Source organism: Phoenix dactylifera, unplaced genomic scaffold (genome assembly GCF_009389715.1).
Source record: "Phoenix dactylifera cultivar Barhee BC4 unplaced genomic scaffold, palm_55x_up_171113_PBpolish2nd_filt_p 000240F, whole genome shotgun sequence".
NCBI classification, from domain to species: Eukaryota; Viridiplantae; Streptophyta; class Magnoliopsida; order Arecales; family Arecaceae; genus Phoenix; species Phoenix dactylifera.
Window position 1 is genome coordinate 352867 of NW_024067737.1, and position 16507 is coordinate 369373.

At 37.9% G+C, this 16507-nt stretch overlaps 1 protein-coding gene across 7 annotated transcripts; it reads right to left on the minus strand.

Annotated features, from left to right (window-relative positions):
- Nucleotides 1–665: 665 nt before the first annotated feature.
- Nucleotides 666–9099, minus strand: LOC103720550 (probable UDP-arabinose 4-epimerase 3). 7 transcript variants are annotated; one of them, XM_008810313.4, is made up of 11 exons: nucleotides 8870–9099; nucleotides 7834–7982; nucleotides 7220–7344; nucleotides 4257–4370; nucleotides 4071–4178; nucleotides 3881–3972; nucleotides 2240–2381; nucleotides 1888–1982; nucleotides 1682–1811; nucleotides 1459–1603; nucleotides 666–1225 (listed from the first exon to the last, which is right to left on the minus strand). In XM_008810313.4, exons 2-11 carry the CDS (start codon nucleotides 7856–7858, stop codon nucleotides 984–986), a joined length of 1218 nt encoding a protein of 405 aa, XP_008808535.1. In that variant the 5' UTR covers nucleotides 7859–7982; nucleotides 8870–9099; the 3' UTR covers nucleotides 666–983. The 7 variants fall into 7 exon arrangements, with proteins under 7 accessions (XP_008808535.1, XP_008808533.1, XP_008808532.1 ...); XM_008810311.4 differs by having other exon boundaries at nucleotides 7220–7359; XM_008810310.4 differs by having other exon boundaries at nucleotides 7819–7982.
- Between the last annotated feature and the right edge of the window lie 7408 nt (nucleotides 9100–16507).

Sequence of the window (16507 nt, forward strand, 5' to 3'; positions counted from 1 at the left end):
CTTCAACTTATTAGGTCAGGATGGTGTGTATTTATTATATTACTTTCAATTTATATTCTCTTTAATTGGTGGATTGTGGGATAAATGGGAGGCATTAAATTAATAAGTTATATTATTATTTTATTTATTTTGTTATATCATGCAATTTAATCCAAACACTTTGAAACAATAGCTTATCCATACAATACATAGCCCCAGATTAGATGGTCTTGTGTCAATTAAAACAGGTCTGTAAATTAGCCATGGATTGGCACGTTAGCTACAGGCTAGGTTCTGGTCAAGCATCCTTGACCTCCTAGCTCAACAGGTCTGGTTCAGATCAGGCTCTATAGGCCTTCATATATTCAGTTGGGTGGGAACCCGACCCAGCCACAAATTGTCAACCCTAGCTCAAATGGTTAACTGATTGTAAAAGATCAACCCTAAGTGATGCCGAAAAAGATAGGAGACTAGAGGGAATTATGTTATCTCAATGAAATAATTTTAGATCCTTGTGGCTTTGAGTGACTTGTAAGATGATACAAGAACTTTAGTAAGCTGCAATGTCATACAGGCCCAGGCAGAACCCTACAGTAAATTCGAAGCACTTCACATCCCATGAAGAACTCTGAAGTACAGCTGAAACAGGCCACATTGCAGTTTCTATATTGCTGCAAGAAACTTCAAAACTGAACCAGAAAATGAATAACTATCACCTTTTGATTCATTGTATAACTTAATGCTAAGCATGTTACAAGGAAGATTATTCAAGCATGGTGTGCAATGATATATTATTAGATTTCTACTGTCCCATGAAAAAATAATAAATGAACTGTGCTCCTACCTCTGAAATGCTCGTAAAAGGCCTCTCCTACCATATCTAAAAACATTTGAACTGCTGCTGAGATATTCTTCTGAAAATTAAGCAAGGACTCCTAGCACAGGGCTTCCAACTCAAAGCCCATGTCCGCATCCAAAGTTTATCAATGATTCAAAAAGCCGAATCAAGCAGTCATGACCGAGGGTGATCCATAGCCATTTCGATGTGATTTCTGCCATTTCCATGCAATGGAAAGGCTCTCCTGAAGATCAGTGTACTGCGCCGTCCAGTTAAGTTCACGATTAATCTTTGAAGGGTCACTGTATACCTCAGCATAGTCACCTGGTCTGCGGTCAAGGTATTCAACCTTAATATTAGCCCCGGTTGCTTTCTTGCAGGCTTCCACAAACTCCTTAACTGATCTACCTGATAAGTAATACGACAACATTTTTAGAAAATTTTTGATGTTAATTGAACCCACTAGTGAAATCACAGTATTTTGCACCTACTACTTACAAGCACCTGACTGCAGAAACAGTTTAATGTATATGATAAAATTCAAAATTCATATCAATTGCTACAAGCTCCTCTCATGCAACAGTAGAAAACTGAGAAGAAACAACAGCAGGAAAGGAACATTTGGGAGAAGTTCTAATGACCTTTTCCAGTGCCGACATTGTATATACCAACTTTGTTAGGCCTTGCCATGTCAAGAGCTTTCACATGAGCATCAACCAGATCAGTGACATCAATATAATCTCTTATACAAGTTCCATCAGCTGTGGGATAGTCTGTTCCTTTAACCTGTGAACAAGGCCAACAACAACATCAATTTCTATCCGAAATGGTATTTCTTAGCATTGTGGTTTCACAGCACTGTACCTTCAGCCCTGGAATTATTCCTAATGCAGCATCAAAGCATGCACCAGATATACGTCCATGCTCTCGTAATTCAGGTCTAGGAGCCTCGCCTAACCTTCCCCCTAGATCTGACCCAATGACATTGAAATATCTGATGTGTCGTGGTTAGAGTTATTAATCTCCATTCACAATCCCATTCAACAGTTTGTCTACTGGAAGCAACGTACCTTAAGATCATCACAGCCATATCTGAATTCTTTGAGAAATCCAAAATGATGTCCTCTGCCATTTTCTTGGCCTTCCCATATGGGTTGATAGGAAACTGCATGTAACAAACATAAGTTCCAATAACAGAGTTCCAAACTTCCCAGCCTAATATAATATTTTCTTCTAAATTAATTTATGAATTCTATTGCAATCCATTATGACCACTATGGTCAAATTATTTAGGCATGCTATTGTAAGCAGGTTCTCCTTTTTAATATATGTCTATTAATAGGTCTAATATGACCACAAACCAACAAAGCAAATGCAATGTCACCAGTCCATTCAGACACAGGGATGTTACTCTATTCTAACCTGAGGAGTTTCTTCTGTAATAGGCATTTTTTTCGGCTCCCCATAAGTTGCGCATGTACTCGAGTAAATGAGAGTTTTAACACCACGTGCTGCCATAGCCTCCAGAATGACCAAAGTGTTTGCAGTGATATTATGATAGTACCTGTAGCAGAATAATGTAAATAAAATAAGAAATGGTAAACCTGAGATAACATATTTCTGAAACAATGGCATTTGATCACAGATACAATAGAAATAGTATCACAAGGTGATAAGGGGGAAAAAAAACCCTAGAGTGAATGATCAATAAAATGGCATTTCAGTGAAACAAAATGCCAAACACGGCAAAAGTATTGACAATTGAAAATGAAGTAATATAGTAATAAATCAAAAATAGAAATTAATGGCGTTTGCACATTCCAAATGAATGAAGCCCAACTATTTTGATATAGTTCTCCATCAATATTTAAATATTCAAACAAATTAGTCTAACATAAAAGTTTTGCTTCATCTGAGAAGTTGCAAAGGATATTATATAAAGAAGAAGCCATCTCCTATTTGTGTTCCACCCTCCAATGCCCGCTCGGAACCCAAGTTGCCAAGGTGAAAGCCAGAAAACCTAGCAGGACTTCAACGCCACATTCAACAGGATTGCAGTGCCACATTCAATCACAAATGTTAATGGGATCCCACTATCAAAAGTTCAAAACTTCTATTGATCTTATACATTTGCTAATTGACTTACAAGGTGATGCAATGGCCATTTTCTGTTTAGTTCATGTAAATGATTAATATCCACCACAACGATATCCAGGGATAGGTAAAATGTAGCAGTTGTATAGATTCCCTTGCCAAGTGAAAGGAGAAGCACAACCACCAAAATAAAAGAGAGGGCGAACAAAGTTTTTAATGGACTTAGCTATATCCATGACATAAATGAATATGATATGGGAGATATCTGGACTTACTTAATGCATTGGCCTTATTCACAGAACAGGAAACTTAGCCCGAGGATGTGTGGAGATAGGTGAACTTCTGTTAAATCACTTTGAGAAAGCAACAGAAATTGGTTAAATGATTGTTTCTCACATAAGAGAAATGTTGTGATGTTTTTTCATTTCTAAGCTTTGGAGCCTTAAAGCCCAACATGATCTACCAGCCACTAAGTTTTTTCCCCTTTTCTGAAGAATTAGGACCGATGGAAGCCTGGAAAAAGTAAGAGGGAGCATGGGATTGAACCTAGATCTCTTGTATCAACAAGAGGGCAGGTGCCCTCCAGCCAGTAAGAAATTTGTGCCGTGCAGAATAGAGTTAAAGCAAAACCTTAATAAAAACTGTGTTTCATTCGAAAATAAATAAAATGTTGCATAGTTTAGAAAAAAGAATTCCAAAGCAACACATATAATGCTTTTCTTTTCTCAAACAATATAGCAGTTACATATAAGGAAGGCTGTTAGCTTAGGCCTGGTTTGAGAAAGTATCTAACAGAACTGCAAATTCTAGTTTAAAAGCTTATGGAGTGTCAAGCAATGCCATATTGTAGCAATACAGTTTTCAAAAACTTTGATTCATGTAGCAATAAAACTGATGCTGCAGTAATTGAGCCAAGACAAATCAGTGACTTCTTTGCCCAGATGAAATATCTAGAAAAGATGAGCATACCTAAGAGGTTCAAGTGTACTTTCCCCAACATATGCAACAGCTGCAAAGTGCATAACAGCATCAAATGCATTTTCTGCAAATATTTGATTGACCTGATAACCGGTTAAAGAATGAACCTCGAAGTCCATCTCACAAAAAAGTTTGACAAAAGAAAAGTCTCGATGTGTAAAAAACAATCTGATAAGGATACAACTTTTGCATTGCCCAGATCAGCATAAATGAATTGAAGTCTCCCTGGCTCTGGGAAAAGCTCCTGAAGAACCCTAATTGCTCCAATATTTCCCCTAGAAAGGTTATCCTGTAAAAATACTTTAAACTGTTCATACCAATAGTGATCAGCGTACAAAAAATGTCTGTACGAAAAACGGTGAATTACCACAATTGTCACTCGATATGAGTCCTTCAAGAGTCGAAGTGCAGCATGTGAGCCAATATATCCAGCACCACCTGTTACTAAGACATGGGTGACCCCAGGTTCATGACGAGCAAACTGTAAGATGCAAGATAAATCAACGTCATTAAAAGGGAAGCCAGAAGAACAAGGAAAGGAAGCGTTCCAGAATTGTAGCACCAAAAACAAACCAACTGTATTAAGTAACTACCACATCATAGAGGGAAGAAGGCAGCAGAGTTGCACTAAGCAAATGTGAAGCTGAAATGTGGGTCACATGAGCCATAGCTTGAAAATGAAATCGGTTATAGAAATCAAACATCTTACTAAAGATCAAAACAATACTGATTCAGAAAAGGAAAATGAAAAAGAAGGCGCAGTAATATCCATTAATATAATCGATAAACCACTTATTGTTATGAGAAAAATTATAACATTATTTTTTGGAGTCCATTGTCAGAGATTACCAAAGAAAATAAAATTTTATAATCCCATGACAGGTATCTCACTGATGCAGTTGGAATGTACAGAAAAATACCCAGCAGAAAGAATAAGAGATGCACAATTTTATTTTTCTTTTTTCCTTTTTTCCCTTTTCTTTCTTCTGCAGGTAACGTACACTTAAATCCCTCAACAATCATATCCCTTTTTAATTGTTGCCAAGTATAAAGGTTTCTGTCAAGTGTTCTTCATCTATCCACATAGCCTCAAACTCTTTCTAATATGGATAAAATTAATGAATATCGATAACTATGTCTTCCAATTCCGAAGGTATAGGAGGCCTTCTGAAATTACCCCACTGGTTGCCAGTTATGAGCAATTTTGTCATTTTTCTAGCAGATTACAAATTACATCTTAAGATTATCAAAGGAAACATCCTTGTCCCATAGTTATACAAAATAACAACAACAACAGCAACAACTCAATTTGCATATCCTTATCTATCTCATTTGTTTACTGCAAATATATTTGACAATGCCCTATTTAAACTTTTTGTCTATGAACAATTTTAGTCAAACAAACACCTAAATTCTGCCCCATTTCTCAGCTATGTACCAAGATATTACGGTGATCTTGACAATCAATTTTAGAAGCTGCGTAATTCCTACATTGATCTTGTCAAAAATGTCACCAAAATAATCCATAGCACCTTATTCTTCCATAAAAAGGGAAGCAGAACAAAAGGATATAACAAATATCAATGCCATTTCAGAGGAAAATGGAGTGAAGATGAATTTAAAAATAAGATTATGTTTTAGGCACCTCAATTTGGCTATAGCCTGCAAACCTATTACCTGTAGCTATCCTACCTTAGGTCGACTATCAACTTCCCATGTTGACAAGAAAAGAGTAATCACAAGTTTCTATGGGCCAGAATAATTCTTAACCCACAAAACAAAGTACTACATACAGTGTCCAATCATTTTTGTTCTCTGGTTCACTAATCCAATCATTTTTGTTCTCTGGTTCACTAATCCAATCAAGCTCACATGTTAAGATCTAAAAATACTGATGAATAATTGAGAGACCTATAATCTTGAGAGAGGGAGGAAGGGGGGTGAGGGAGAGAGTAGGTAGTTACTTTTCAGGATTTCTGACATGCAAAAACATTTCAGTGTTGAGTATAATCCAAGCATATGTCTACACTACTGAAGCCTACAACACAATTCATGATGCAAATTAAGCAATATCACACCTAAAATCACCACAAAAATTCTGACATCATAAATTTCAGTTAGTTGACAAATTTTGCTATAAATCCTAAGAGTCCGAAGGAACTACGAAACATGGTGCACAACCACAGACAAAAAAAAAGGTTTCACCAAGATTTCAAAACTAGTATTGATTTAGGCCAAGCAAGTGAGTTTCGGGTTTAGTAGATTTGGTGGAGGCAAAAGTCTCGATTTAAATTTTAGACTTTTAGTGGAAAAAAGTAAAAGAATCAAATAAAATATAGGACAACATTAAAAAAAAATAATATAAAACAGGTCAATAAATACTGAGGCATCAGCTGAGAGTACATCATAGTGTTTGAAACCTCTGAGGGCATGCAAAATTTAGTGGTTCAACACCTTTAGAAACTGTAAAATATTAGCTAAAAGGTAAAACCCTAAAACGAACTAACAAAGAAAAAGAAGCTGTAGAGACAGAATCTAGATATCATTTTATAATCGTAATATGTAATTGATAAGAATATAACATACCAATTACAAATTTATGTAAAACAAGATAATGCATTTTATTTTATTTTTTCCTTTTTTTTTTGTTACTTCATAACACTTATACAGCAAAGGTCTGCTACTATAAAATTTGACTTCCAATCATTTATACACTGACATCTAAATGCTTTAGATTTTACTTTCTTCAGACAATATTCAAGTTAAATCTCATGGACATGCTTCCTAAGTGTTTTGTTCACAACCTGTAAATATATGCATAAAACTGAAGGTTTTTATCTTCAAAATGGTAGTTTTGTCCAAAAATCCAAAACTGATGGAAAGTGGACTTAACCGAGTCAATTTCGATTGATCTGGCAGGCACTGCCAAAACTCTGGCAATTTCATATTGATTACAACCAAAACCAATTGGTTTCAGCCAAAATGTCAATCTAGCTAACAAGTGTCTGAGGATAAACGGCAATCCCAACCTCCATGCAATCCAAGACACAAACACAAATGGATGAGTCAACCTACATATCCAAGCAACATTGGACTCAACTACAACTCTATATCTAAATTCCATGATGCAATTAGGAACCCATGCCATATAAAAAAGCTTAAGCTGGAAGACAAAATCTAACAAGAAATGAAAACATATTGATTGAAAAACTGAGGATAAAAGCCTATCCAACCAAAAATCCATATCCAGTCAACAAAAATACTACACATAGTCACATACAATATATATGTATATGCATATGTATATCTATATATAGTTTGAAAGCTTACCACACTTTCACCACCGAAACCAGGGGATTGCTTCAAAATGAATATGCACAAGGCTGTGAGAATAGCAGCCATAAGAACTTTTCCAAGAAAATGAGGCTTGTGTCTCGAATCTGAGCAATCCATTCCTGTAAGGTGGAAGCCTTCAGATCCATGTAGAAATAACAGAATCAGAGCAATGATAGAAACAATATATCTTAAAGGCATTAAGAAATATGTATGTATTGACATAGTCCAAAAATTCAGCATTTCCACAGCATGTACACAGTAAAAGGTTATCAGCACAAATTATATACGCAAACAATACCAAAAATTCTGATAAAGGAACAAGAAAACATTTGAATTATATTTCATCAATAGCTATATATATCTCAATTAATAATAAAAACAACTACCAAAAAAGTAACAAAATAAGAATATGAGCATGATTACCATGATCACCAACTTCAATCATGTAATTTTAGAAAGTAATATCCCAAAAACTGAATTTGTTAAGCTATAATTCTGGTTGTGTGTCCAGAAAAGTTAACTCAAACAACTATAAAAAAAGAAACTAGAATATGCTAATCAATAGCAGAAACCTGAAAAGGGCCAGGATCTACCAGCCCTAGGCTGACCTCTACTCCTGTTGACAGGTAGCATGGGAGAAAGAACTTTCAGACTACAACACGAGAATCAAACAATGCCCCTGACACAGAATTTAGGGGGATGAAGATCCCTCTTCTTCTGCAATGTAAACTGGTGATCACCCGCCAGAGCAAGATAGCTGTGCCAACAAAAACCCATGACAGATCACTCATAAAAATTCAAATTGCAGAATAGTAATGGAGATGGAAAAACAAGCCATATTAATAAACGTTCACATGTTAAGGCCTAAAAGTGAAATTTCAACAGAAAAATCAAAATAAAACCTCTCCAATGCCAATTAATGACCAATTTGAAATGTCAAATCCTCCTGTAAATAAATAGCAATAAATTCACATGCATACAATTATTCGAAAAAAGCGTAAACACCACAAAAACAATTAAACAGAAAAGAAAATCAGAGAGAGAAATAAAACCATAAGATTCCAATAATAAAATAACCAAAAGAGATTCTCTTGAAACCAATTAGAAAATATTCCAATGCAAGATCACATGAAATAAGAAGAGGAACGAGATCACAATTGATAAACCAGAAAAGGGAAAAAATATTCCAACTTTCATGCTTAAATAGAATTAGAACCCACTTTAATTCCCCAATTCTAACGTGAAAACGACAAAGAAGACGCAATCCTGTGTCCAGAGGAGGAAAGGAAAATCTAAAAAGCAGGCGGATGCATCAACAAGACACAACTTCCAACATCCAACAAGGACAACAAAACCAAAAACCGCACCAAGATGCTTCCTTTCGAAAGTCTACAGCTCCCAAACAAGCAGCAATTTATTCCCACAAACCTCCAACAAGAAAAAAAACACCAAGGTAGGAGAACGAGAACAAAAAAAGTGCCATACAACAGCCCAGAACGCAACAAAACGGAACAAAAACCCAATCCCAGCCCCCGAATCAACAAATCCAGACCAAAAAACACCCAAGAAACAAGAAAAAAGCCCAAAACCAGCAAAGAGTGGAAAAAACAACTCAAAAGGGAGTCCTGGAGGAGAAATAGATACCTGGAAGCGGTAGAGCAGCAGAAGGGAAAGGAGATGAGGTGGGGCGGAGAAGAAGAGAGGGCGGAGAAGACGAGAGAGTCGCTGGTCGTTTGGACCCACTCGTGGCCTTTAAAGGGGGTGGGAAGAGAGGGAGAGAGGGGAAGAGAGAGACAACTAGGGAAGGGAAAGAGAAATCGGAGGAAAAAAGAGAGGTTTTTAACATCGACACTTCTCCCCTCCCATGGTCTTCGGGTCAGGCCCCCGCTCCTTAGAATGCGGGGACTTCTTGATTCCTCCTTCCTATTTATCTGGCATTACTTATTTTACTAAATTTCACTTTCCTTGGCGACAATTGGTAAAACATAGTGTGGCATGTTGGCATCGACGCATCCCCTCCAATGACCTAAAAATTAATTCCACTGCCAGTTGTCTAATCCTTGTTAAGGGTATGTAATGACTCACAAGAGTTTGATAAGTTGGACCATGTAAATTTGTATGGCGTATGAATGTGCAACACATAATTCTATTTCTGTTTCTATTTTCCTTAAATTCAATTTTTATACTTGTACAAGAATTATAAAATAATAGTAAATATAGTAAGCAAAGCTTGCAAAAAGTCAAGAGGATGTATTGCCTTGCCTTCACTATTTCATAATCAGATTACATAGGATAGTAATACGTGCAATATGCAAATATGTTCTCATTATGACCACATAACAAATAAATGTTTGTGTTCAAGCAGGTTCCTTGCATGTGCGCTAAAAATAATGGAATTTGAGGTGTTTTGAAATACTAAAAAAACTAACAATCTTCCACATGTTTCAAAACACTTCTCTGATATAGCAAGAGACACAAGAAAGTTATATATGCTAATGGTACCTGATAAGCTTGAACTATTCCTTGGATGACAACCTTGGGATCACAGTAATATGGTGGGGCTAAGCTTCTTTAACCAAATTCTTTTAGTGTGATGCAACCAAACCTGTTATTAATATAATTTTTCTAAACAAAACAAATTCCAGTGGGATGGTGCCTTTACGGCCATGCACCTATTTGAATGTTCATGAGTTCTCTAGAGATTTGTCTATGCCTCATAGAGAGCAGCCTTACTCCTACACATATAGTTGTTATTCATCAGGATTGTACTACAATTGGCACCCCATCCCAAATTAAAAACTATGGATGTATTAAGAGCATCGAGCTTGATACTGTTCTCACCGCATTCACACTGTCATACACCATAGGGAGGGACTCCATCAATCATCGTATATGATGGTGGATAGGAAATAATAGTGGTCCCTAAGATTTTCTATGATTTTGTTCTTCTCATTAAACCTCCTTCATGGAATCTCTAATTATAGAAATTGGGTATCCATCACATCGTCTCTGTAATGGGCATCCATCCCCCCTTGATTTTTTGCCCACTAGCTCTCAGTCTAATAGCTTGGTCAGAGGATCAACCAGGTTTTCCTTTGACCTCACAAGGCCATAGAGAAAAGACAGAGAGCTGAGAAAATCATTGTGTTGGTGAGTCGACCTATAAAATTCTTGAGGCGACTCCAGACAAATAGGAGTCGACTTTAGAAAGAAACGAGTTGACCGCGGAATGGCTATAGTAGAAAGATAAAGAAAAGTAAAATTTAGTCCATTGATGAGTCGACCCCTAAAAACAACGAGTCGATTCCTAGAAATATTGAGTTGATTCTGAATTGAGAGACCAGACTCGATAAGTGCCACAAACGAAAGATACAGTATAGCAAAAACAGAAACAAGCTCGAGACAACTCATGAAGATCATGAGCCGACTCTTAGAAATTCCATGTTGATCTCTGAAAATGGCGAGTCGACCCGACTATGCCTGACAATATTAACAACTAGTTTTTCTGCGAGTCTAAATGGTTGTTTTTATCTCACAACGGCTCTATTAACTGTATTAACTGTCAACTTTCTATTCTTTATTGTAACAAGTTTCAAAAATTGAAACTTTGAGAAAAGGTCCGTCCAAATCTTAAATTGGATTGTGTTGAGCCTAAGATAGGCTCGGAAAAACAATTTTGGTTGATCATCTAAAAAATCAACTAGAATGATTATGAATTTGGAAAACAATCGGTTGAAGATTTTGGTTGATTGACCTAAAAAAATCAACTGGGTTGATTGTGAACCCAAAAAACAATCGGTTGAAGATTCTGGTTGATTGACATGAATAAATCAACTGGGTTCGATTGGGAACCCAAAAAATAATTGGGCTATAATTAGGGTTATAGATTATAGTGAAATTTCTAAGAAGAAAGTCTTGGAAAGTGGATGTAGGTGCAGTATTGGCACCGAACCACTATAAATCTCTTGTGTTTGTCTTGCTTGCTTTTCTTGCTTTAATTTTTTTCATACTTAGTGCTTATTAGCTGAAATTAATATTCTTATGTTAAACATTTTTATTCCGCTGTATTGTTAGATAATGTTTTTGAAAAATCTAGTTTATCCCCCCTCTTGGGCTACATAGCTGGGCAACAAGTGGTACCAGAGCCCAGTACTTGAGCCACTCATTGATCTAATTGTTAAAAGTTAAAATCTATGGCAACCCTTGTTGGTACCTCTCTTCTCGAGAGTAAGTCTACGAACAGACCTCCTCCGTTTAATAGCACCAACTACACCTTTTGGAAAGATCGCATGCACATTTTTATTCAAACACTAGAATATAACATATAGAGTGTCACAACCAATAAACCACACACATCCACAAAGATTACTAATGGTGTATCTTTTCCCAAACCCAAAGAGAAATGGAATGAATTAAACAAGAGAATGGGACAACTAAATGTTAAGGCCGCGAATATTTTATATTGTTCATCAGATGCCAATGAGTTAATAGTATTTCAACTTGCTTATTTGCTAAAGAAATTTTGGATAGGCTAGAGGTAACTCATGAAGGAATTAACTAGGTTAAAGAATCTAAAATCAATGTGCTTCATAATTATGAGCTCTTTAAAATAGAGTCTAGTGAGTCAATTTCTGGCAAGTTTGCTCATTTTACAAATATTATACATGGACTTATGAGGATGATAGTGTTATTTTGATGATTAACAAGCAATTATTTAAAGCATGCTATAAGTTAAATTGATACTTCATTTATAAGTTCATTACTCTCAGTACATATGCTTAATTGAAAGTATATATATGGTCTTGTTCATTTGGATGGATCTAACCTTGAGATTGCAGCAAAGTGTGAATTGAGTCGACCCATAGGTTGATTGGGTCGACCCCGGCACTTCAAGGAATCATTTGGCACACTCCTGCAAAAACAGCACAAATGAACAGTAAGTTGGGTCGACCCAAGGCAAGGATGAGTCGACCCAACCTCCAAAGAACCTCAAAACGCAAAGGAAAAATGTTCTCTGGATTCACTGAGAGGGTCGACCCACACAGTGGTTGAGTCGACCCAAGCTTGAGTCGACCCAAACCCTGAGAGGGTCGACCCAAAGGCAAGACAGAAAGACAGACAGAAATTGGTTCTCTGGAATTACTGAGAGGGTCGACCCAAGAAGAAGTTGAGTCGACCCAAGTAAACTTTGAGTCGACCCAAACCCTGAGAGGGTCGACCCAAATGGAAGACAGAAAGACAGACAGAAAATGGTCTTCTGGGATTACTGAGAGGGTCGACCCAAGAAGAAGTTGAGTCGACCCAAGTGAAGTTTGAGTCGACCCAAAGAATGGTTGGGTCGACCCAAGTGAAGGAAGTTTGAAATTCATGTTTCTGTGTTCTCTGAGAGGGTCGACCCAAGGAATGTTTGAGTCGACCCAAGGCCAAGTTGGGTCGACCCAAGGACAGGTTGAGCCGACCCAACCACGGGCTGAACAGTAACGGCTAGTTCTGCAGATATACTTTTTGTCCTTTTCAAGGCTTGTAACGGCTAGTTTTTCAAATCTGACGGATGGGGCTTGACCAAAGAAGGTGGGAGGCTATTTAAAGGGCACTATTCATCAGAGAGAAACAACTTTTGAGTGGGATATCAAAGCATACACAAGAAAACCAAAAGAGCCCTAATCTTCTTCATCAAGAGCTTCATCCAAGAATCAAAGAAAGGGATTGAGCACATTCAAAGAGGCATCAAGAGCTCCTTCCCCCCTTGAAGAGTGAAGCATTCTTGGCAAAGAAGAGCAAGCGAACTTCAAAGCGATAATTTCTTTCTAACTCTTCTTATTGTTCATATTGTCTTATATGCTCATATAGGAGTTAAATCTTTTATTTTCATTTGCTTAAACACTTTGTAAAGGTTCGTTGGTAAGCCCGCAAAACCAACAAAGGTTCGTTGGTAAGCCCGCTGTTGCCCAAGGTGACAATCCAAGAGGGGGGGGTGAATTGGTTTCTTTTAAACTTTTGGTGCTTTTAAAAACTTTCTTAATTAAGTGTGGTGGATGCTTTCTTAAGCTATTTGAGTGAGTTAAGCTAATGCAATAATAGAAGGTAAAGCAAGTGAAAATAGAGACACAAGCACAATACAAACACCACAATATATAGTGGTTCGGTGCTCTCCTTAGCACCTACGTCCACTCCCCAAGCGTACCCTTGGGATTTCACTATAATCACACGGATTACAGTTGGATTGTTTTCCGGGCTCACAATCCAAAAACCTAGTTGGTTTTACGGGCTCACCAACGAACCTATACACTTGGTTTTGCGGGCTCACCAAGAACCTTGTTGGTTTTGCGGGTTCACCAACGAACCTATACAACTTTGGTTTTACGGGTTCACCAAAAACCTTTGTTGGTTTTGCGGGCTAACCAACGAACCTTTACAAAGTGTTTAAGCAAATGAAAATAAAAGATTTAACTCCTAAATGAGCATATAAGACAATATGAACAACAAAGAAGAGTTTAGAAGGAAGTTATCGCTTTGAAGTTGCTTTGCTCTTCTTTGTCAAGGAAGCTTCACTCTTCAATGGGGGAAGGAGCTCTTGATGCCTCTTTGAATGTGCTCAATCCTTTCCTTTGATTCTTGGATGAAGCTTCTTGATGAAGGAGATTAGGGCTCTTTAGTATTCTTGTGTATTCTTTGATAAACCTCTCAAAAGATATTTCTCTCTGATGAATAGTGCCCTTTAAATAGCCTCCCACCTTCTTTGGTCAAGCCCCATCCGTCAGATTTGAAAAACTAGCCGTTACAAGCCTTGGAAAGGACAAAAAGTACATCTGCAGAACTAGCCGTTACTGTTCAGCCCGTGGTTGGGTCGGCTCATCCTGTCCTTGGGTCGACCCAACTTGACCTTGGGTCGACTCAAACATTCCTTGGGTCGACCCTCTCAGAGAACACAGAAACATGAATTTCAAACTTCCTTCACTTGGGTCGACCCAACCATTCTTTGGGTCGACTCAAAGTCTGCTTGGGTCGACTCAACTTCTTCTTGGGTCGACCCTCTCAGTATTCCCAGAAGATCAATTTTTGTCTGTCTTTCTGTCTTCAATTTGGGTCGACCCTCTCAGAGTTTGGGTCGACTCAAAGTTTACTTGGGTCGACTCAACTTCTTCTTGGGTCGACCCTCTCAGTAATTCCAGAGAACCGATTTCTGTCTGTCTTTCTGTCTTGCCTTTGGGTCGACCCTCTCAGGGTTTGGGTCGACTTAAGCTTGGGTCGACTCAACCACTGTGTGGGTCGACCCTCTCAGTAACTCCAGAGAGCATTTTTCCTTGGCATTTTGAGGTTCTTTGGAGGTTGGGTCGACTCATGCTTACCTTGGGTCGACCCAACTCACTGTTCATTTGTGCTGTTTTTTTGCAGGAGTGTGCCAGATGATTCCTTTAAGTGCCGGGGTCGTCCCAATCAACCTATGGGTCGACTCAATTCACACTTTGCTGCATTCTCAAGGTTAGATCCATTCAAATGAACAAGACCATATATATGTTTTCAATTTAAGCATATGTACTGAGAGTAATAACCTTATAAATGAAGTATCATTTTAACTTATAGCATGCTTTAAATAATAACTTGTTAATCATCAAAATAACACTATCATCCTCAATCTCCCCCTTTTTGATGATTACAAAATAAAGAGTATAAGCCTATTGATACTTGTCTTTAGAACCAGTTTATGAAAGGGATTGAATTTCAGAATTTCAGCTTTTCATATATATAAGTGAAATCTCCCCCTATATCATTCAAATGTTGCCAATTTGACTTTTTGAATTGCTCCCCCTTTCATTTATAATTCATTAGCAATGAAACTTCAAAAATTTGAGATAAAATGTGAGTTTCAGCTTATGTATCGGGGTGCGAGAGGTGCGTGCCAAATTCTGAATTTTGATGGAAATTTTTGATTTAGTCAATTTCATTGTTACAACTTGCTCCCCCTTAGATATATAATCTTTCTTATATGATTTTCAATTTGTTTAGCCCATTTATTTCTCTTTTCTTTTCATAACTTCTTTACTCACTCTTTCTCATAAATGAAATACTCTTTCTTTTCTTAGAGTGAATACTTTATCTTTTCGTCTCCCCCTTTATACTCTTCCTTCTCTTCTCCTTTATATACTCCTTTATATACTGTTTCCTCTTCTCCCTTTATATACTACCCTTTCCTTCATAACTTTTTTTATATACTCTTTCCTCTTCTCTTCTCCCCCTTTTTGTCATCATCAAAAACATAGATATGGGAAAAGATGCAATAACGAAAAAGCTTTAGACTTCATTGATCAAAATAGGAACATTTTTCATACATTAATTCCCAAAATAAGTACAATGTTCCTCAATCAAGAATTAAAGATATGACGGAAAAGCAAGATACATAAGGAAAAAAGCAAGATACATATAAGAAAAGGCAAGATACATTTGAGAACTAGATTTCTAGCCTAGGCTCTAAATATAGATGCTAAGATCAGCCTAGGGAGAATCTAATGGCTGGGATCTAGTCCTCATCCGCCTAGCATAAGTAGCGAGGGGAGGTCGAAACTGGTGAGACTGGGTCTGGCGTGGAGCACGTCGAGCTGGATGACTCTGTGCCGATATCTCTGACTCAGCAGCCTGTGGCACAGAAGGTCCATGTGTCTCTCTCTCTCTCCTGAGTGCTCCAATCTGCTGCCTCAGATCACTGATATCAGCAGACATGACATCCAAGCGGGCGTCCAATCGGCTCGTGAGCCCGTCAGTAATAGTCCTCGCCTGAGCTGTCATGAGCTCTGTCATCCTGCTCCAGAAGTCATCCGTATCTGTCGGAGGAGCAGATGACGATGGTCCAGCCTCTGAGGGTGCAGTAGGATGATCCATAGGCTCCTCATCCTCACCCTCTGGTGCCTCTCCCTCTGGTGCCTCACCCTGAATGCCTGCACCAGTATGTATCCACTGCCCGTTCACTTTCTCATAACCCATGCGTATGAGTGACCGTGCAGTGTACGTGTCTGTGGGGTGCAGATTCTTGAATGCTTCCTCCTCGAGAGGTAATCCATGCTGACGGAAGATCAGTGTAAGTATCATGCCATAAGGCAATGATACCCTGTTGCTGCTTATCACCTTTCTCATTTGCTTCAATATCATGGCCGGAAGATTTAGGGGAATCCCTCTAATCATGCACTCCATAACTGCAAGATCTCGCTCTGAGATGAGATCAAATCTACCGGTCTTCGGAAATAGAATTCTATTTATCATATTTAGCAACAACCTCATCTCGGCGGA

What these genes read in the sequence shown, in the direction of transcription:
- LOC103720550 (XM_017846034.3), bottom strand. Translation starts at nt 7,858, where the DNA reads ATGCTACCTGTCAACAGGAGTAGAGGTCAGCCTAGGGCTGGTAGATCC. An exon ending in TAGATCCTGGCCCTTTTCAG is followed by an intron (nt 7,360 to 7,797) that starts GTTTCTGCTATT and finishes ATGGATCTGAAG; the next exon opens with GCTTCCACCTTACAGGAATG. An exon ending in ATGGCTGTGATGATCTTAAG is followed by an intron (nt 1,812 to 1,887) that starts GTACGTTGCTTC and finishes ACGACACATCAG; the next exon opens with ATATTTCAATGTCATTGGGT.